This window comes from Oryctolagus cuniculus, chromosome 18 (assembly GCF_964237555.1).
Source record: "Oryctolagus cuniculus chromosome 18, mOryCun1.1, whole genome shotgun sequence".
NCBI lineage: Eukaryota > Metazoa > Chordata > Mammalia > Lagomorpha > Leporidae > Oryctolagus > Oryctolagus cuniculus.
In genome coordinates, this window is record NC_091449.1 from 37,062,018 (window position 1) to 37,084,527 (window position 22,510).

The 22,510-nt window shown below is 38.7% G+C and overlaps 1 protein-coding gene across 7 annotated transcripts in view; it reads right to left on the minus strand.

The window, feature by feature from the left end:
• Positions 1-22,510, minus strand: part of RPGRIP1L (RPGRIP1 like) — a 108,717-nt gene that overhangs the window by 42,399 nt on the left and 43,808 nt on the right. For all 7 annotated transcript variants that reach the window (XM_070063543.1, XM_051847146.2, XM_002711567.5 and 4 more), the window contains 8 exons: positions 18,171-18,623; positions 14,535-14,686; positions 10,802-11,180; positions 6,762-6,952; positions 6,185-6,268; positions 3,246-3,344; positions 2,615-2,777; positions 1,195-1,268 (listed from right to left, as the gene is read on the minus strand). In XM_070063543.1, coding sequence (XP_069919644.1) covers positions 1,195-1,268; positions 2,615-2,777; positions 3,246-3,344; positions 6,185-6,268; positions 6,762-6,952; positions 10,802-11,180; positions 14,535-14,686; positions 18,171-18,623 — 1,595 coding nt within the window. The remainder of the gene's footprint in view (positions 1-1,194; positions 1,269-2,614; positions 2,778-3,245; positions 3,345-6,184; positions 6,269-6,761; positions 6,953-10,801; positions 11,181-14,534; positions 14,687-18,170; positions 18,624-22,510) is intronic.

Below are 22,510 nucleotides of genomic sequence, written 5' to 3' on the forward strand. Positions count from 1 at the left end.
TATACTACTTTTGAACAATGTGCTACAAAACAAGCACAGTATGCCCTATACAAGATTATTTATCTTCTAGGGAGAAATGAAATAATCTTAATGGTTTTTCAGTGGACATATTTAGATATGAACAGATTATGAATTTACATAGTCAAGCTATTGATGTTTAAAATGCAACCTCACATTTTGAAATTTTTAAAGTTCAAGCTTAATTTACTTCATCTTTGTACACTGGTCCCAAAAAAGAGTCAGGGGGATATTAAATGGTTCTGGGAAGTAACTAAAGCTACTAATGTCAGGAACTCATGACAAAAACATTTACATGTTATGAACCATTAGATAATAAAATCATAAAACTTTCTTATACTAGATAACCATTTGACTAAGATTAGGATAATATACTAAAAATATTCCAAAAATATTTTTGCTAGGGTCAGTATTGTGTGCAGTGAGTCAAGCTGCTGCCTGTGATGTTGGCATCCCATATGGGCACTAGTTCAAGTACCGGTACCGGCTACTCCACTTTTTTTTTTTTTTTACAGGCAGAGTGGACAGTGAGAGAGAGAGAGACAGAAAGGTCTTCCTTTGCCATTGGTTCACCCTCCAATGGCCGCCGCGGCCAGCGCACCGTGCTGATCCGAAGGCAGGAGCCAGGTGCTTCTCCTGGTCTCCCATGGGGTGCAGGGCCCAAGCACTTGGGCCATCCTCCACTGCAGTCCCGGGCCACAGCAGAGAGCTGGCCTGGAAGAGGGGCAACCAGGAAAGAATCCGGTGCCCCGACCGGGACTAGAACCCAGTATGCCAGCGCTGCTAGGCGGAGGATTAGCCTATTGAGCCGTGGCACTGGCCCTACTCCACTTGTGATCCAGCTCCTTGATAATGCACCTGGAAGGCAGAGGAGGATGGCAGAAGTGCTTGGGTCCCTGCACCCACGTGGGAGACGTGAAAACAGATGTGAAAAAGTTGCTGGCTCCTGGCTTCAACCTGGCCCAACCCCAACTGTTGTGGCCACTGGGGAGTACACCGGAAGACAGAAGATCCCTCTCTCTCTCTCCCTCTCTCTGTAATTCTACCTTTCAAATATGTAAAATAAATCTTAAAAAAATATTTTTGCCTAAAGATTTTCATAAATGAATATTGATATACTGTGAATGAGAAGGCAGCCTATTTCAGCACATTTCTCACTAGCATCAAGCTACTGACCTCTTTGATGTTCTCAGAGATAGGAACTGGAATGATACTATCATCACTGTCAGAAGCTGATTTGTCATCTTCAACTGTTAAAAAACAAAAGGACAATATTTACAAGGGTAAACCAATTACCTTTTTATCTTGTGAAGTAGAGAGAAATAAGCACACATCATAGGATAACCTGAAGAGAACAGTCTGATGTTCATGTCTGGACCTTTTCTTTAGCAGCAGAGACATTTATATATATGTTATATTTTTAGAAAAGAAACAAGATGGTTGTAAATTCCAAGTTGACTTTCGATGGAAATAAAAATAAATATACAGCTTGTTGTAACATGAATTTAAAGAAAAAAATTTTAAAGAGAAATATAAGGTGTTTTCTAACAGTCTAACCTATAATACTGTGTAAAAGTCAATACTATCATCATTATTATTTAAAAGTTCTAAAATTTTTACAGCTTTATTGAGGTAAACTAACACACAGTAAATCACACATTTATGGGCCGGTGCTGTGGCATAGTGGAAAAAGCTGCCACCTGTAGTGCCAGCATCCTATATAGCACTGGTTTGAGTCCAGCTGCTCCACTTCTGATACAGCTCTCTGCTATTGGCCTGAGAAAGCAACAGAGGATGACGGAAGCCCTTGGGCCCCTACACCCATGTACAGAGACCCAGAGGAAGCTCCTGGCTCTTGGCATCGGATCAGCTCAGCTCCAGCCATTGTGGCCATTTGGAGAGTGAACTGGTAAATAAATGGAGTATCTCTCTCTCTCTCTCTCCCACTCTCTGTAACTCTTTCAAATAAATAAAATAAATCTTTAAAAAAATTACACATTTAAACTGCAAAACTTAGTATTTTGAATATGTATAATTCTGTGAAATCATCTCCACAATTAATTAAGATAGTGAACAAATCTATTCCTGACAAAAGTCTCCTCAGGTTCCTTTGCAATTGCTGCCTCTTGCCTCCTCTTTTTCTAGTCTTACTTCCCCAGGCCTACCAACTAGCTTTAGCTTTCTGTCACTAAATCTATGTCTGTTTTTTCTAGACTTTTATATAAGTTAAGCCATACACTATGTTGTATTTTTTGGTCTGGGTTCTTAGTTTTAATTTTTAAAAGGTCAAGACCTCTAGGATAATCCAGATGATAATTCTGAACACAAAGAGAATATAAAACTGTTTAAAACATAAATTCAGAACATGATCAGCAACACTACTTACAGTATTTTACTGTGGCGATTCAAACTGCAAGAATTAGAGATATAACAACTCCACTTAACCATAACTAAGCACATGAAAGCACATCCCATCATTCCTGAAATAGTGTTCATGAATGATCCTACTATTAAGTGAAGATGTTCTATGATGCATATTTGGACAGACCAAACAAAGAAAAGAATAAAGCAAATAACAATTTTAAAAAAGAGTCACCTTCTTGTTCCAATTCCTCTGTTATTTCTGTTTCATCTTCAGAAGAAGCCAAGCTTTGTTCTGCAAGCTGACCCTCAGATAGTAAAGACATATCATCTTCTTTTCCTTCCTGCATTTTCTCAGTATTCTCTTTGGCCTTAGCTACACTGCTTTCTTGTGAAACCTGAAGAAGGAACGTGTACTTGTATATTCATTATTGCTTGGATCACCTTTTAGAGCATTCCTGATAGAGTGCTTGAATAATAAAGTATGTAAACTTGAAACTTAAATGTAAATCTGAGGTTCTAAACACATAGATATGCTATATAAACGACTAACCAGTAAAGCAAGTGTTTGGAAAATGAAAATATGCAGATAAATATAAATTTGAATATATATAAAGAATGAAATATGCATTGGTCTCAAAATGATTTTTATATGGAGACTTTTTAATTCACTTATATATATGTTATTTGCCAATATCAGTATAACTGTAGATGTTATACATATCATACTTTTGACTTTTCTATTGCAAGGATCATATGGAAAAACAGGTATATACAATGATTTCCTGAACCATGTCAATATCACAAGACAAAGTCTTTAATAACCAAATTAAACCTTTCAAAATAATTTTAATACAAATGCATACCTCTGGAATATGTGAAACAGTGGGGACACTGATTTCTAGGTCCGGCATCTGCTCTACTCTGGGTGAAATTTTCTTCATATCTTCAGGAGTAGAAGTATCCTTGTATTAATGTGAAAACATGTATGTATGTTATTTTATATTTATTAATAAATATCAGATTGTTCTCAGACTTTTACATTTACATAGATGCACTAATAAAAATCAACAGCAAAAATAATAGTTACTCATATGATACTGAATCCAGTTAGTGTATTTCAATACTATGGTTGGTATTCCTTGAAGTATCTATCTCTATAGATATATCTATACATATAATTTAAGAACTGCAAGTATGGCTTGTTGAAGCAGTGTAAAAATTGAAAGCAATGAAAATGTCTAACAATAAGATATTACTTAAAATACAGTACATCGAAATACCTGAGTTCTGCATAACCATGAAAACAGCAATGTAGATTTGAACTTGCTGACATTAGAGTATTTATAGTGTTAAGTAACAAAGTTAGTTGTAAAATGTGTACAGCTCTACCAAGTTTTGTTAAAAAACACACTAACTTATGTGTGTATTTCTATGGGGAAAATGTATGCAAAGTAGGTTCACCAAACTGAGTTATAAATGTGGAGAAATTTAACTTTTATTGCTTTTTAATTTGTATTGTTTACATTTATGTAATGATTATAAATTACTCATGTAATGAAAAACTCATACTAGAATTCGTATGATATTATCTTTTTACTGTATCAAATACCAGGCTATGGTTACTCATTTTTCCAGGGTTCATAAACCAATGTTTACTTTTATTTTATATAGTCATTTTTATTTATTTGAAAAACAGAGAGAGAGTGAGAGAGACAGACAGAGCAAGATCTTTATAAAGTAGGTCACTCCCCAAATGCCTGCAATAGCCAGGGCTGGGCCAGGCTGAAGCCAGGAACCAGGAACTCAATCCAGTTCTCTTACATGGATGCTAGAGGCCCAGTTACTTGAGCCATCATCTGCGGCCTTCCAGGGTGCTCACTAGCAGGAAGTTGGATTGAAAGTGGAGGCAATTCTAGGCACTCTGATCTGTGATAGGGGTGTCTTAAGTAGTGGCTTAACCCACTGCATCACAACAACCCCCTCACAATGTTTATTTTTAAAATAAGATTTATAGCTTTTATTATTTTAAAAGTAAAATACCCAATATAGATTATTTGAACAAACAAGAAAATATGAAAGAAATGAACATAAATCCATATTCCTATTACCCAATGGTAATATATGCTAATGGCTTGTTAGATTTCTATTTCTTCACAAATAATTTTTGGCACAAAAACAAACTTTTGGTTACATGTTGGTAACTCTATTATAGACACAATATACCCTTTTATATTTAAAAAATATGTAATATATGTATTTTCTGTTAATGTGAAACTTTGGGAAACCAATTTTAAATGAACATAATATTCTATTGATGGAGGCACTGTAGTAAACCTTTTACTATGCTGGACAGTGAACTAATTCACAATTTTTAAGTGCCATGATTAACATGGTAATGAACATCTTGATGTATATGTTTAATGGTCACTTTCTTAGGATTCAGGCTGTTCAAACCACAGCTCTAACATTTTGACTATAAGACAGTTACTTAACCTTTCTAAATAATTCTGCCTATCTTCAGATGGGAGTAAGGCTAGTATGAATGACACGTGTTGTTGTGAGAATTAAATCAGTCCAATGTATGTAAAGCATTTCACTGCTTGGCACATAAGCACTCAGTAGGTGTGCTCAATTATAGATACTGAATTCATTTATGTAGCACACATATACTACATGGTGTATACATGCCAGGTGTTATTTTTAAGTACTGGGGAGACAGTATTTTGATGTGGGTGGTAGTTACATAGGTATATAAATAAGAAAAAAATCCAGTGAGTTGGATGCTTAAGATTGATGTCCTTTGTAAGTTATATATTAATTATAAAGGAAATATCTATCAATTATAAAGGAAATATCTATCTCTAAAACTCCTTAGTAGATGATGGTGACTTGAGTGGTAACACTGCAGAGAACGAGAAAACACAGGAACACAGGGGATGTCTCCAAAATATCTTTTCTGTGCAACGAGAGAATGATTATATCATTTACTGAGCATGGATAACACTAAAAGAGGTAAAAATCCTGGAAGAGGGTTGGTGTAATGAACAGTTTGGTTTTTGACTTGTTGAATTTAAATTCCTATTGGACATCTATTGCATATGAAATAAGTAGTAAGAAAAAACTATGGACTTCAGCAGCAAGGCTGAGGCTACAGATTATGAATATGGGAGTGTAAGCATATAGATTCTTTTTAAAAGCCAGAGGTCTCGACAGATATAGGTTGAGAAGACGTGGCAAGGGCCAAGGCACTTCAACATTTAGAGATACAATCCAAAAGAGCGAGACACATCATTGCTAAGACTGGAGGGAAACAAGGAAAGCATGGTGTCCCACAGGTCAAGAGATGAGGGCGTGAATATCCCACATGCCAAATGCTGTTGGGAGGTTAAGATGGGGACTGGGAACTGATCACTGGATGAGGCAAGATACCACTGTGACTTTAGCAAGAATGGTTTTAATGAAGGCGAAAGCTTGACTGGAATGAGGTCAAAAAACAGTGTGAGGAATGGAAGGCAAAATTTAGACCTTTTTGGAAAGCTTTTTATTTATTTATTTATTTTTCAGTAAATAAGGATTGTGGGAGTTGCTGGAGAGAGACATGGAGCAATGGGAGGATTTAAATAAAAAAATATGAACAGTTACAGTCAGACATAGAGCCAAATTGCAAAGCTATCATTTTAAAGGGAAAAGTTATCTTTGTTCATCTGTCGCCCTTTAAATCAGCCAGATAATGTATATCCATATATTTATTTCAAATATTTGTTACAGTAAAACAAATGGTAAATGAGTATTTACTACTTACAGAATTCTGATGTGGCATGATATCCACAAAAGACACCTTCTTTTCTACAGGAATTAAACGCTGTCGTGGTTTGGGTCTTGGTGCCTAAGATAAACCAGTAAGTCCAACTGAGTATGATGAACATCAATACATTTTTTTTTTTTAATTTGAGAACCAGAGAAAGAGAGAGAGGGAGAGATGGGGAGAGAGAGAAGGGCAGACAGAGATGAGTTGCCATTTATTGGTTCACTTCCCAAATGCCTGCAATGGACAGGCTGCTAGCAGGGGCCAGGAGTGGGGAACTCATTCCAGGTATCCCATGTGGGTGGTAGGGACCCAGTTACTTAGCCCTTACCAACTAATTCCTGGTGTCTGATTGGTGGGAAGCTGGAGTTGAAAACTGGAGCTGGGAACTGAACCCAGGTACTCTTATGTGGAAAGTGGGAATCTTAACAGCCAGGCCAAACACTTATCCCCGTTACACTTCAGATAAAGCTTCAGATATCTGTACCTGTAATTTTTGTGTTTGGTATTTGCCTATTTCTTAAGTTTTATATTCAAATTTTTATAGTGGGAAAGAAATTCAAAGTACTGTTACCTCGAGTACTGTGCTAACAGAGGATGTTGGAGGTAGCCTTTGAACAACTTCTGGCTCTTCTTTGTGTGTGAAGTTTCCTAAGTCTTCAGTTGTTATTGAACCACTTGGTGGGAGGTAAGCAAATTTCCATTTCAATGTAACATGGATGGTGCCCGCAGGATGCTTTTGATGATCTGTTAACTCAAATATTCCTGTCAAATGACAAAAATATTGTACTTAATGCTGGAGTGAAGTTTTATTACCCTAACAAGTAAAGAGGAACAAAGAATTATCCCCAACTTTGAAAATAATTTTGGTTTTTACTTACAACTCAAATAGAGAGTAAAAATAAAGACAAAAGGCTCTAGATAGGTTCACCTCTCAAGCAGGCATCTTTAAGAAGTTAAAGCCTCAGAGATAATACTGATTCAAAGATAAGAAAATTAATTTATAAATATTTAAATTCATCAAAATTAAATTTAGAATTATAAGCCTTTCACTAAGACATTATCTAGGGTATGGCTAAAACATTGACATCCATTTTAAATTGAATATCCTTGTAAGAGATGTGGTTCTAAAGAGAAATATATTTAAGCTTTAAAATTTCAAATAATCTATATATATAAAGGAGTCTTTGTTACTACATAATCATATATAATTTTAAATGTATTTTACTAAGGTTTGTCAATTAATCCAAATTAAGAGCAGCACAGTCCTAAGTCCGAAAAATAATCAGAGCACTCAAAACAAATATCAGGAATAAGATGTATTACTTAGCTGAATCTGTGGTACTGTGTCACAAATTTTAACCATTTAACTAGATTTCTGGCATATGAGAACTCCCTGACTTGAAGAAAGAAAACTGAATGACTGAGTAAAGAACTCAGCAAATCCTATCCCCTAAAAGCAATGTTAAAACTGGATAATAACAACCATATAAGGGTCCTGAAAATGAGTCAAAGGTATAAAACAAACTGAGAAGCACTAGGGCAAGAAAATCTACTGAACCTCAGAGGTCTGTGGGACCGCCCTCATGCTCCTTTCTTCCCCCAGCTCCAAGGTCCAGAAGTCCCAGCACAGTGGGCAGGCTAGGAGGATTGGCAGCCTCTAACAGGGGGCTGACAAGATTTGGAACAGAGTGACGATAACTTCAAGCGCAGAAGCACTGTTGAAATAGTAGCAATCTCAGTGGCAAATAATCAGAGAAGGCCAACATCACAGTTAACTTGAAGTCTCAACAGTGGTTGAGGCAAGCAAAAGACCAGAAGCTTAGCCAACAATTTGAAAGGGAGATCCAAGGACCAAGATGTCCGAAGTAGGAAGACCCACGGATGTCTCATGGAATGGAAGGCCGTGGGCATGCACTAAGCTGTGTGGGTGCTCAGGAGAAAACAAAGGGGATCTTAGTAAGCAATTTGTCCTTGGTCAAACTAGAAGCTCAGTCAATGCAGAAAGTAAAGGCCGAGGGAGACTATTTCAAAGGTCTGATCTTTCAGTGTGTTCCACAAGACACAGACAGATCCACAGGCACATCTTTGAGCAATCATAGGTTGACTGCTTAGTTATGCTGACATGTACTTACAATTAGAATAAAACAAAAAAATAAAATTTAGCAGAAACATCATCAGGAAACAAATTCTATAGAATTAGCTCAGATAAGTCACCAAACAATAAAACAAACCAGCAACAATAACCACTCTGGGGAAGGTGCTACAATCACTGTATTATTCAAAATGTCCAGCTTTTAACAAAAATAAAATCATGAGAAAAGCAGAGAAGCAGGAAGTATGATGGATATGCTGGAAAGAAAAAAAGCTATCAATAGACATTCTCTGAGGCGGCTCAGGTGACAGGTTAAACAAAAATCAGCAAAGACTTCAAGCAGCTCTTATCAATCTTTAGAGAGCTAAAAGGAAACCAATTATGAAGAGTTAAAGGAAAGTATGATGATAATGATTCATCACAGAAATACAGTAAAAAATTATATAAAAGGAATAGAAATTCTGGAGTTAAAAAATGCAGTTACTTAAATGAAAAAACTCAATAGAGGGGCTCAACAGGAGATGTGAAATGACAGAAGAAAGAATCAGTAGATGGGGCAGCACTGTGGCATAGTAGGCTAAACCTTTGCCTGCAGCGCCAGCATCCCATATAGGCGCCAGTTTGAGTTCTGGCTGTGCCTCTTCCCATCCAACACTCTGCTAATGGCCTGGGAAAGCAGTGGAAGATGGTCTAAATGCTTGGGCCCCTGCACTCACATGGGAGACATAGAAGAAACTCCTGGCTCTTAGCTTTGGATAGGCTCAGCCCCAGCCGTTCGGGCCATTTGGGGAGTGAACCAGTGGATGAAAGATGTTTCTCTCATCTCTCCCTTTCTCTGTAACCCTGCCTCTTCAAATAAATAAATATTAAAAAAAAAGAATCAGTAGACTTCAATATGGCTCACCAACCTGAAGAATGAGAGGAAAAATGAAGAGAAATAAACAAAGCCTCAGATACTTGTGGAATATCATTAAACATACCAGCGTATGTGTGATAGAAGTCCAAGGGGAAGAAAGAAAGCACAGAAAAAAATAATTTAAGAAATTCCCCAAATTTGGTATATAACATTATACCATACATACAAGAAGCTCAACAGATTCCAAGTAGGATAAACACAAAGGGATCTACATCTGGACAACATCAGTCAAACTAAAAACAAATAGAAAATCTTGAAAACAATATCAAGTAAAGGGAACCACAAGAATATTAATAGCTTATCAGAAACAATGGATACCAACAGTCCATGATCTGATGTAATCAAAGTGCTGAAAGGAAAAATACCAAACCATTGACCAAAAGTATCATATCCAGCAAGAATATCGTTCAAAAAACAAAAGCAAAATAAAGACAATCCCAAATAAAAATGATTGAGAGATTCACTGCCAGCAGACCTGACCTATAAGACCTATCATAGGAAGTTCATCAGGCTGAAGACTGTAGATGTTAAATTCCAACCCACAGCCGGCGCCACAGCTCAATAGGCTAATCCTCCACCTAGTGGCGCTGGCACACCGGTTTCTAGTCCTGGTCAGGGCGCCGGATTCTTTCCTGGTTGCCCCTCTTCCAGGCCAGCTCTCTGCTGTGGCCCGGGAAGGCAGTAGAGGATGGCCCAAGTGCTTGGGCCCTGCACCCCATGGGAGACCAGGAGAAGCACCTGGCTCCTGCCTTTGGATCAGCACGGTGCGCCGGCCGCAGCGCACCAGCCGTGGCGGCCATTGGAGGGTGAACCAACGGCAAAAGGAAGACCTTTCTCTCTGTTTCTCACTCTCACTATCCACTCTGTCAAAAAAAAAAAAAAAAAAAAAAAAATCCAATCCACACAAAGGAACTGAGACTAATAAACTACTATAAGTAAATATAAAAAATACTATAAATATACATATTTTCTCTTAACTGACTTAAGATAACTGTATAAAATCATACTTGTGAATTATATTTTTGAGCTTACAATATGTACACAACAATAACAGCACAAAGGAGGGAGAAAATGTAGATATATCGGAATAAGGAAATGACATTAGATAGTATCTTAAAGTCACAGGAATAAATGAAGAACATTGGAAATGGCAAATGTGTAGATGAATATCAAAGTGTCCTATAATTACATATTTTCTCTCTTCTCTAAGGGACACATGAGTTTATAAAGCAGTAATTAAAGCACTGTGTTGTTACGTTTATAACACATAACAGCATACTTTACACATACCTATGACAATAACAGTGCAAAAAAAGGGAGGGGAAATGGAATTATATAAGACTATATTTTAATGAAATTAAGTCACCATTAATTTTAAGTAGACTGTGACAAGACACTCATTGTTTTCCCTAAATAAAAGGTTTCTTTGACACTCACTGTAATCTCCAGGGTAACTACTAAGGAAATGACTTAAACAATATAGCAGCAGAGGCCCAAAGTTTAAAGAATAAGGTTAGGAAGATCAGTTAAATCACATCTTATAACACTGAGAAATAACAGAGGTCTATTTTACAATTTCATAGATTCAAGAACATGAGCTTACCTGAGATACACCTGTCATGTGCCAATGAAATCAGAGGCACATTGACTTTTCCTATGTAAATATTTTCCTGGGTATCACTATCATCAAACACATAAAAACTCAGAGACTCTGCCTTAAGGTAGCGATCCAAATCCATATTCATTGGCACTGGGAAACACACATGATCATCAAACTGTGGATCATTGCTACTGGGAATGATGGCTGTATCATGGTCTGCAAAATCAAAAAACTTGTACACAACATATGGGTGTGGCTGCAGGTGGCTTGCTCGAGACTGCAGGTGGCTGCAACATCTTACTGTAATGTGAAGTTCATTTAAGTTGCCATCTGTGGAATCTGTAGAACTGAGCTGAGCAGTTTTGGGTGCTTGCTGACTTAACTGGAAAAACATACATATTTTTATTATAGAAATAATACAATTAAAAGATAAGCAGCAGGTGCCAACCCCCAAACAATTTTGTAAATGGACAAAAGCTGCATATTTCACTGAATATTAACTTCTTAGAAGAATCTTAAGTTCTTATTCAAAATCAGTTTTTATCCTAGAACATGTGTGAACAGATTACCCTATGCTATCAGAAACAAATAAGGGAAACAGAAAATATATGTAGAAATTGGTGCTAAAACAAAACAAAACCAAGAAAAAGTTAATTTGATACCCTTTAATTCTATTTAATAAGATAATTTAATTTAATAACAATAAACAGTAACGTAAGCAAAGCATTCAAAGAAAGAAATATCCTAAGTACAGGACATTCCTTTGGCTACCCAGAGTGACGATTTCGTTATATTTGGATTGGCCCTCATCCTGAACCACTGGGAGTCTACAGAAACAGATACCTGAGGTCAAGATTAGCCAGTATATCAAATCCCAGTTGCCCCAGAACAGAGAACAATCAGAGATAAACCTTGAAAGGATAAGAAGCAAGAATTGGAAAGACATTTCAGAAGAGAGATGAGCAAAATGAATCACTAGGCAGAGCTGAAACTTGTCCTCTGGTCCTATTTGGAACCATTAGTCAAATAGCCAGCACACAAGTATTTTAGAAAACAACTAAATCTTTAAAAAAAAAAAAAAATGGGGCCAGTGCTGTGGCCCAATAGGTTAATCCTCTGCCTGCGGTGCCAGTATCCCATATGGGCGCAGGTTCAAGTCCTGGCTGCTCCTCTTCCAATCCAGCTCTCTGCTATGGCCCGGGAGAGCAGTGGAAGATGGCCGGAGTCCTTGGGCCCCTGCACCCGCGTGAAGACCGGGAAGAAGCTCCTGGCTCCTGGCTTCGGATCAGCACAGTTCTGGCCATTGTGGCTATTTGGAGAGTGAACCAATGGAAGGAAGACCTTTCTCTCTGTCTCTCCCTTTCACTGTCTGTAACTCTACCTCTCAAATAAAATAAATTTAAAAAAAGAAAAAAAGAAAAAACTGCACTGTTCAATCTTCCGTGGCTGATGTGATCTGGGACAAAGAAAATCAAGTGTTTCAGTGCCTTGTTTAGTTTACTGTTGGAGAATTATCTTCTATAATGGAACTCCTCTGCATTTCTGAATTTGGGTTGAGCCTCTGGAACCCCCGACTCCAAAAAAAGTTTATTGGAAAAGGAAAGATAGAGTTGTAGTCACAGGCTCCTTAGTGGAGACATCTGGTGGTGTAGAAAGGGTAAACCAGAGATGGGAATCACAGTATGGCTTTCTAAGAGCTAGTTTGGCCTCAGCTATGGAAGGCTGAAATGGAATGATGTGAAAAGTGCTCCCATTGCTTATTCCCCCAAATCTACTCACAAAAGCTGAAATTCCATCAGTTAGTGACTGATTCAAGCCAGAATCTGAGAGTTTAAAAATTTTTAAAAAGGTAAAACCAAATGAAGAATCTGGTCTCCTTATGTCTAATTTCCATTTCCATAATAGCATTCCCCAAAGTATGCTGCAAAAATTACTAGCCAGAAGATGATCTCAAGAAATCTGGTACCATTCTTCTTAAGCTTGGGAATCAATGTTCTACTAGTCATGGTTCTTTAAGTCAAAGTTATAGAAACCAGTCCTTCTAGCAAAAACATCAAACAGAGAGAGGACTTTAACTTTAAGGTTATAAGGGTATTTCATGGAACTGCATTGCAGAATGTGGTTGGCCCTTAGGAAGACAGTGGGATTGGAAAGCCACCATAAATTTTTTTTCTATGTGCTATTTTTTTCTGTATCTCATTATTACAATCATTCTCTTCAGACTCATTTTCTTTCCTTTGCTGGTTAACAGTAAAGATGGCTGCCTATAGCTCCCAATTTTAGACACCCAGACACGGAGAGTCTTGCTTTCTCTTGATATCAGAAAACCAAATCTGATTAGCCCAAGATTGGAGTCAACTAGATAGTCCTGAACCATTAGTTAAAACTGGGTGGGGAGTTGGAGAAAACAGAATTGCCTAACATAAACCTGGCCACCAGGTGGCCTGGATGATGGACAGGGGTGGGAGGAAGTTCCAAGAGAAAAAAGATAAGATAACCATGATCTGAACAGACATTCCAAAGTGTTTCTATTATATTCTACCCCCACCCTATTACTCAACATAGCTGTATACTTTATGTTTCCTATGGAGATTCACATTATACACAAGAAGTCCTAACGTCAAGAACCCTATGTTCAATTCAACTGCTTCCAACCTTCAATGGATCATGCAATCCATTTGGAAATGTGGTCATTAAAACTCCATGAAATATGGCCGGCGCCGCGGCTCACTAGGCTAATCCTCCGCCTAGCGGCGCCGGCACACCGGGTTCTAGTCCCGGTCGGGGCGCCGGATTCTGTCCCGGTTGCCCCTCTTCCAGGCCAGCCCTCTGCTGTGGCCAGGGAGTGCAGTGGAGGATGGCCCAGGTGCTTGGGCCCTGCACCCCATGGGAGACCAGGAAAAGCACCTGGCTCCTGGCTCCTGCCATCGGATCAGCGCGGTGCGCCGGCCGCAACGCGCCGGCCGCGGCGGCCATTGGAGGGTGAACCAACGGCAAAAGGAAGACCTTTCTCTCTGTCTCTCTCTCTCACTGTCCACTCTGCCTGTCAAAAAAAAAAAAAAAAAAAAAAAAAAAAAACTCCATGAAATATAGCTCGGGAAATGCTGCTCTGAGGAATTACATTTTAATTTACAGCTCTCAGCAATAGAATACTCATTTTGTATTCTACATTGCATTTTAGAAACCTAGCATGACAAAACATAAAGAGGGACAGTACTTGACAGCTTAATAATAACTTTTTGTTTTGTTAACAGAAATTGTTAATGAAAGTTTCTTGACATGTGATAGTAGTACTATATTTTTAAAAAGTGTCCTGCACCAAGCTTTGGCTTGGTGGAGCAGTTCTGAATCTTGATTATGGTGTTGGTTCCACGAATCTGTAACAAATGTAAAACTACATATACACAAACACACATGAGTGCATGTGAAAACTGATGAAACTTGAATAAGGAATGTACTCTAGTTAATAGTACTCATACCAATGTCAATGTCTGGTTTTGATATCAGACTATAGTCATGTAATATGTTACAACTAGGAGAAACTGGGTAAAGGGTACATGAGAACTCTCTTTACTATTTTTACAACTTCCTGTGAGTCTGATTATTTAAAAATGAAAGTTTAAAAAAGCCACTTGATGATTGTGAAAGAAAATAATTTCAGCTTAACGCATGACATACAAGGAAATATTACAAAATTTCTATGTCATAAAAGGGTCTTAAAGTTAAACAAGCTTACCGACGGCATTTTCTCCGGCTCTTTAAAATTTGATGTTATATATCCCAAAGCCTTTGCTCGTTCTCGATAAAGTCGAATTGCTTGATCCATGGGCACTCTTAATCGGAACCAGTATTCTACTGTGCCAAAATTTGGGATGTCTCCTTTAGTTCCTATAAATCAATACAAAACCCCCTGTTAAAATAGTCCCATAAATAAAATAAGTAGCAATGGAAAAAAACACACCAATGGCAACAGAAATTAAAAGTATAGATTTTACACTACATAAAACAATACAGATTCAATCAACGATGTGTGATTGGCAAATAACAGAGGAAGAAAATAGTTACTTTTGAAATACCAGTTTCACTGTACGTTAAACATTATTAAAGTCAAATGAACTTTTGAGTTATTCCAATTTGTACTACTTCAATCCTCTGAACTATAAAAATGCAAATACTGAAGCAAATACTTCGCAGATTCTTTCTGGTGCTATAGTGCTTTTTAAAAACCAGTTACACTCGTGTAATCTTACATACAAACCTCAGAATTATAAGTATGACATTCCACATTCTATTTCAGCCTTCAAGAAATTTTGGCACTTTCCCGTTTCTTTCCCATCCAACTAGTACAGGGGAAAATATTTGCATTATGCCAAATACTCGTGCATCCTGTATGCAGTTTAGTCCTGCATGTTCTTACTGCCTACCCTTGGTACTGCTCTTTTCCCAGGTAGCTCTCCATGTCTCTTCCTCTGTGAAGACTTCCTCTATGGCTCCCAGGAGCCTTGTGTGTTCTTATTAGGGAACTCTGGCCTGTCCATTCATAACACTACTTCTCCACCACACTACAAGTTTCTTGAGGGCAAGGACTGTAATTTCTTTCTTTCTCTCTCTCTTTCTTTTCATTTCCCTTCCTTCCTCCCTCCCTCCCTCTTTCCTTTCTCTTTCTTTATAAACTATAGTTTCCATCAATTTTTCCTACCAGAGGAATTAGTACATAATGAGCACACAATATTTGGCAAGTTGAGAATATTCTATGCATGAGCTTTTCAGAATATATCATATTATTTAAAATATTACCATTACTTTCTACTACCTCAATTTCTTGCTAATGGATCATTCTTAGTAAATAAACATGATTTAATATCTGCCATAATTTTTAAAAAGTCCTATCAATATTAATTCACAAATTTTTCAACACACACACACACATACATATTACATACATTTGGAAGAACCTGTGGCTTTTAACTGACGGGAGCCAGGTTAGGTGGAAGAGAAGGAGGAGGACATTTATGCTTCTTTGCATTTTTGAATCATGTGAACATATTACTTGCTCAATAAATCAAATACAATTGCTTCCCTGCAGCCTGCATTGTGTAGCAGTGACTTAAGCTGTCACTTATGTCACTGGCATCCCGTATCAGAGCATCAGCTCCAGTTCTAGCTTCTCTGCTTCTGATCCAGCTTCCTGCTAGCGCAACTGGGAAGGCAGTGGATGATAGTTCAAGAACTTAGGCCCCTGCCACTAATCTTGGAGACATGGATGGCATTCTGGGGTCCTAGTTTCAGCTTGGCCATTTGAAGAGTCAACTAGCGAATGCAAGATTTCTCCCTCTCTCTCTGCCTCTCAAATCTTAAAAACAAAAACAAAAACCCTCCTTAGATGCAAAGTCTTCCTCCTCCTCTTCCTTTTTTTGAACATTATTTATTTATTTGGAAGTCAGAATTATAGAGAGAAATGGGGAGAGAGATGTTCCATCTGCTGGTTCAATCTTCAGATGGCTGCAATGGCCAGGGCTAGGCCAAGAGCTTTATCTGGATTTCCCATGTGGGTGGCAGGGCCCCAAACACTTGGGCCATCCTCCACTGTTTTTCCCAGGCTATTAGAAGGGAGCTGGGATCAGAAGTGGAGCAGCTGGGACAAAACTGGCACCTACCTATATGGGATGCCTGTGTTGCATGCAGCGGCTTTACCCACTAAAGCACGACACTGGCCCCTGAATTTTTCTTCTTGAAATGCTTTCTTTAGGAGTGGACATTTAACTCCATATCAGAATGCCTGGGTTTGATTTCAGGCCCTGACTGCTGACTCCAGCTTTCTACCAGTTCAGACTGTGGGAAGCAATGGTAGTGGTTCAAGTAACTGGGCTACTGCCATCCACAGAGAAGACTTCTATAATTGGGTTCTAAGGTTTCTGGCTTCAGTCTAGTCCAACCTGGTTGCAGGCATTTGGCTGAGTGAACCAGTAGATGGGAGTGCTCTTTCTCTGCCTCTCCAAAAAAAAAAAAAAAAAAAAAAAAATTCTTCATTTGGTCTTTGGGATATCACATACTCTTAGTTTTCGCCCTGTAGCACTGGCCACTCCTCAGTTCCTCCGCTGGCTTCTCTTCCTCTTCCTGAACCCTACATTTTGGAGTTTCCAAAGGTTCAGTCCTTGCCCACCTTCTCTCCTTTACCTACATTCAGTCTTTATGGTGGGGTATGACTGAGGCCCAAAGGCTTAATTATCTTCAATGCACTAATGACTCACACTTTAAATCTCTACACCTGACCTACGAAGTAGTGTAGCCAACTGCCTACCTGATTAAGTCTACTTAGATTTCCTCATATGTGTCCCTTTCCCAGTCTTTCCTATCTCAGCAAATGGTGATGCACCATTCTCCAAGCGTTGACATTAGAAATTCATGCCTCTTCTATTTCCTTCATTATCTCACAACAAACTGATAAGTCTTGAAAGAAGAGTTAATGAAATATTTACTGGATATGACCACTTCTTATCATTACTTTCACTGCCATCTTAATACAAGTCACCATCACCTTTCCACAAATCAGTGAAACAGCCTGATAATGGTCCTATTTTCCCTCTTGCTTGCTACAGACTATTCTTTCCACAGCACTCAGATTTTTCTAAAACCTAACAAAACAAAATTCCTCATTATGATCTATACGGCTATCTAGCATGATGTGGTCACTGCTTACTTCTTTAATCTTATCTTTACTCCAGTCACTGGTCTGACTGCTATTTGTCTAACGAGTCAGCTTGTTCCTTCTCAGTCTTTGTGCTTGCTATTTCCTCTGCTTGAAACATTCTTCCCTAAGCTCCTGGCCTGGGTCTGCATTCAAGCCTTTACCAATGTCAGCCCCTTAAGGAAGCTCTGATCTGAACAAGCACCCTTTCATTTCGCTCTTTAACCTCTCACTCTGATTAAATTTTCATTTCTCTCTCTCTCTCTCTCTCTCTCTCTGTAGATATAGGTATGTTTTATTGCCTGTCTTCCCCTCTAGAAGGTAAAGTGCAGAAGAGTTTTGCCTCTCTTATTTACCACTGATCACTGTATTCCTAATACCTAGTAACAGTGAAAACATGAAAAAGTCTTTTAAAATTGAATAAATGTTCTACAATTAATATATAATCAAACAAGGGTATCAATATGATAAATAAACACCTGAAATTATCAATTTTTAAAAAAGTAATACTCACTGAAGTGACATCATTGACAACATTTAGGACAGTCCAATCAGCTGTGGGCAGAGAACACTGTCCTTACTCTACAGGCACCTTAAATGTATAAGACACTAATGTAGAACACCAAATGAACATGTAAGCCAAACTGGTGATTCAAGCATCTAAAGCTAATAAATCATTCTTACCAACCAAACTTGCTGTACAAAATATCCTGCCACTTTTTTCCAGGATTTCATGAAATCTCAACTGACATGCTGCAATTGTTTCATAATCTGTGCTGTACGCTTGGTGGACTTCAAGAGTGACAGAATTCCTCTGAATATATTGTAAAAAGAAGTCATTAACATGAACAAGATATTGAGAAGTGAAATCATATTCTGGGTGAAGCCCTCGCACTATAGGAGTTGTTTGCAGTTCAAAATCATAGAAAGCATAGGTACAGAAAGTGACAGGTTCTTTATCTCCAGATGCCTGTAAAACTTCAGAAGAAAAGGTTACTTTGTTGATATGGATTTCAAATAGATTTTCTCCTCGTTCCAGGTGGATGGTTTCATCAAATTCATCAACAGAGTCATCTGGCATGATTTCTGGTTTAAATTTGTATTGCTTAGTCCCGTAGGCAATATCCTTTAGTTGGGCTGCAAAAGAAGACACACAGTGTAGAGACTTTTAAATATTGATATATGAAGATGCAAACTAGTTTCTATACTGGTAGGGAATTTAAATGCTTCCATGCATGGTCTCAATCTTGAATTTTATGCCTACATTATTTTTCCATAAATAATACTTTTTTATACATAAATCAACTGTTTTATCACTTATTAAACAACAGCAAAATTACAACTTCAGAGACAGGCATTGTGGCACAGTGGGTCAGGCCACTCACATCCCATATTTGGAGTGTGGGATCAAGTCTGAATTACCTACACTTCCTATCCAGGTTCCTGTTAATGTACCTGGGAGGCAGCAGATGATGGTCCAATTGCTTGGGTACCTGTCACTCCCAGCCCTAGAAGTTGCAGGCATTTGGGGGAATGAACCAGAGGATGAAAGATTTCTCTCTGTCTCTCTCTCGTTTCTCCCTCCAAATCCCTTTGACTTTCAAATAAATAAATGTTAATGTTAAAAAATTATAACTTCAAAATATATACAAGTATAATTTTCAACTATAATTTTTAAAAATAATAAAATCGACAACTTTCAGAAGGAAAAAGAAAAGCAGGCCTCTGAATGTAGGGCATAGGCAACTATTTGGATTCCATCTGCTCCTTTGCCTCTGCTCCATCTGTTATTTGCAATCTTGTAACACCACCATCTCTATTCATGGGCTTTTCACCTTAAGCTTATTTTTTTTTTTATTTTTTTATTTTATTTTTTTTTTATTTTTGACAGGCAGAGTGGACAGTGAGAGACACAGAGAGAAAGGTCTTCCTTTGCCGTTGGTTCACCCTCCAATGGCCGCCACTGCAGCCGGCGCACCGCGCTGATCCGATGGCAGGAGCCAGGATCCAGGTGCTTTTCCTGGTCTCCCATGGGGTGCAGGGCCCAAGCACCTGGGCCATCCTCCACTGCACTCCCTGGCCATAGCAGAGAGCTGGCCTGGAAGAGGGGCAACCGGGACAGAATCCGGCGCCCCGACCGGGACTAGAACCCGGTGTGCCGGCGCCGCAAGGTGGAGGATTAGCCTATTGAGCCACGGCGCCGGCCTTCACCTTAAGCTTATTAACATATGCTTTTCTACTCTGGGTGGTGGTGAATATGTTTATTATTTTGATTTATTTATTATGTTATGGTCTCATGGTTGTATGTATAGACCAAAATTAATCAAATTAGACTTGGCAGATGTTTAGTGGGAAGTGTGTTAATTACACCCTGATAAATTGGTTTTAAAAAATATATCTCTGGGGGTTGGTGTTGTGGCATAGAGGGTGGGCCTCCAGATGTGGCATCGGCATCCCAAGTGGGGGCCAGTTCGTGTCCTGGCTGCTCCTCTCCTGATCCAGCTCTCTGTTGATGGTCTGGGAGAGCAGTGGAGGATGGCCAGGGTGCTTGGGACCTTGTACCCACATGGTGGACCTGGAGGAGGCTCCTGGCTCCTGGCTTCAGATTGGCTAGGCTCCGGGCATTGCATCCACTCGGGGAGTGAACCAGCAGATGGAAGACCTCTCTCTCTGTTTCTCCCTCTCTCTGTGACTCTGCCTCTCGAATAAATATTATTAAATATTAATTATATAAATATTAAACATATTTATATTACACATTTACATATTATATTTATATTGCATATTTATAATATATAAATATTAAATATATATTCAAAGGTTTATAAAGATGTAAATATATGAATATAAATAAAGATATATATAAATATAAATATATATATCCAGGTGGGCTGATGCTTGGAATGCCTGCATTTATAGCAGAACGTCTAGATTCAAGTCCTGGCTCCATTTTCCACTTCCAGCTTCCTGCTAATATGTACCCCGGGAGGAAGTAAGCAATGGTTCAAATAGTTTGGTCCCTGCCATTGATGTGGAAGCACTGGATTGAGTCTGGGCACCTGGCTTTGTCTTGGTCCAAACACAACTGTTGTGGGCATTTAAGGAAGGAATTAGTGCATGTAAGATCTGTCTGTCTGCCTGTCTTCCAAATGAAATGAAAAGAAGTTATAAAATAATTACATATATTTCTTGCTTGATACATGTTTTCTTCCTATCTTATACCCAGAGTTTTAGAAATAATGTAAGCATGTTTTTTTCAGCCACTCATCTAACAGACACTCCTGCAAACCTCCTGCTGCTGCAAATGACAGGATTTCATTCTTTTTTATGGCTGAATAATATTCCGTGGTATTTATATACCACAGTTTCTTTATTGATTGAATAACTATCTTAGAATCTCGGCCATAGTGAATAATGTTGCAATGGGATTGCAGCTATCTCTTTGTTATGATGATTTAATTTCCTTTGTATACACTTGTATACTCAGTAGAATAACTGAATCAAATGATAGATCTGTTTTTAGATTCAGAAGACTTGACTTGGGACCAGCACTGTGGTATAGCAGGTGAAGCCTCTGCCTGCAGAGCTGGAATCAAGTCCTGGCTGCTCCACTTCCAATCCAGCTCCCTGCTAATGGCCTGGGAAAAGTAGCAGAAGATGGCCCAAGTACTTGGGCCCCTGCACCCATGTGGGAGACCTGGAAGAAGCTCCTGGCTCTTGGCTTCAGCTAGTTGCGGCCATCTGGGGAGAGAACCAGTAGATGGAATCTCTCTTTCTCTCTTCTCTCTCTGTATTTCTGCCTTTCAAATAAATTAATCAATTAAAAAAAAAAAGATTCGAAAGACTAAAGGAAAATCCCAAACTCTGTGACCTCTCTTTTAGCTAAGAAAACTCCACCAAGTTTTTATTGAGCACTATTTAGAATAAAAGGTACATATTGCCCCCTTGACTGTTGGAAAGCCCCGTTCAGTCAGATAAAGATGTTTGTTGAGCATTTCTACATTAAGCAATGCGGTATGTATTCTGAGGGTCTCTGAAAACTGTTTTGGGGGTCTGTGATGTCAAACTGCTTTTAGAATAACACTAAGATGTTATTTGCCCTTTTCATTTTTATTCCCTACAAGTTTATAATGAAACTTCTTAGAGGCTACATGATTTGTGATATCACAAAGATTAAATGCAGAAAGTTATAAAAATCCAGCTGTTTTCTATTAAGAACCTAAGAAGATTTGCAAAAATGCTAAGCAACTAAAAAACTATAGATTTAAATTGTTACTCTCCTCAGAATATCTTTTTTGAAAATGTAGCCTTTAAAAATACTATTATGGGACTGGAGCTGTGGTGTAGTGGGTAAAGCCGCTGCTTACAGTGCTGGCATCCCATATGGGCACAGGTTCGGGTCCCGGCTGCTCCACTTCCAATCCAGCTCTCTGCTACGGCCTGGAAAAGCAGGAGAAGATGGCCCAAGTCCTTGGGCCCCTGCACCCACATGGATGACCTGGAGAAAGTTCCAGGCTCCTGGCTTCAGATTGGTGCAGCTCTGGCCATTGCGGCCAATTGGGGAGTGAACCAGTGGATGGAAGACCTCTCTCTCTCTCTCTCTGCCTCTCCTTCTCTCTCTGTGCAACTCTTTCAAACAAATAAATAAATCTTTAAAACAATACTACTACCTATGTGAAGGTGTAATAGGCTTATTATTATTTTAGCATGAATTAGAAATATTCTGGGGTTGGTGATATGGCACAGCAGGTTAACCCACAGCTGGTTAAGTGGTGGATTGAGACACCAACATCCTGTTTGAGCACCATTTTGAGACTCGGCTGCTCCAATTCTGATCCAGTTCACTGCTAACATTCTTGGGAAGGCAGCAGAAGATGGCCTGAGTACTTAGGCCCCTGCCACTCACGTGGGCCATTATCGCCATTTGGTGAGTGGACCAGTGGACGGAAGATCTCTGTCTTACCTTTCTCTGTCACTCTGCCTTTGAAATCAATCAATTAAAAAAAAAATCCTGAAAGTTTCTC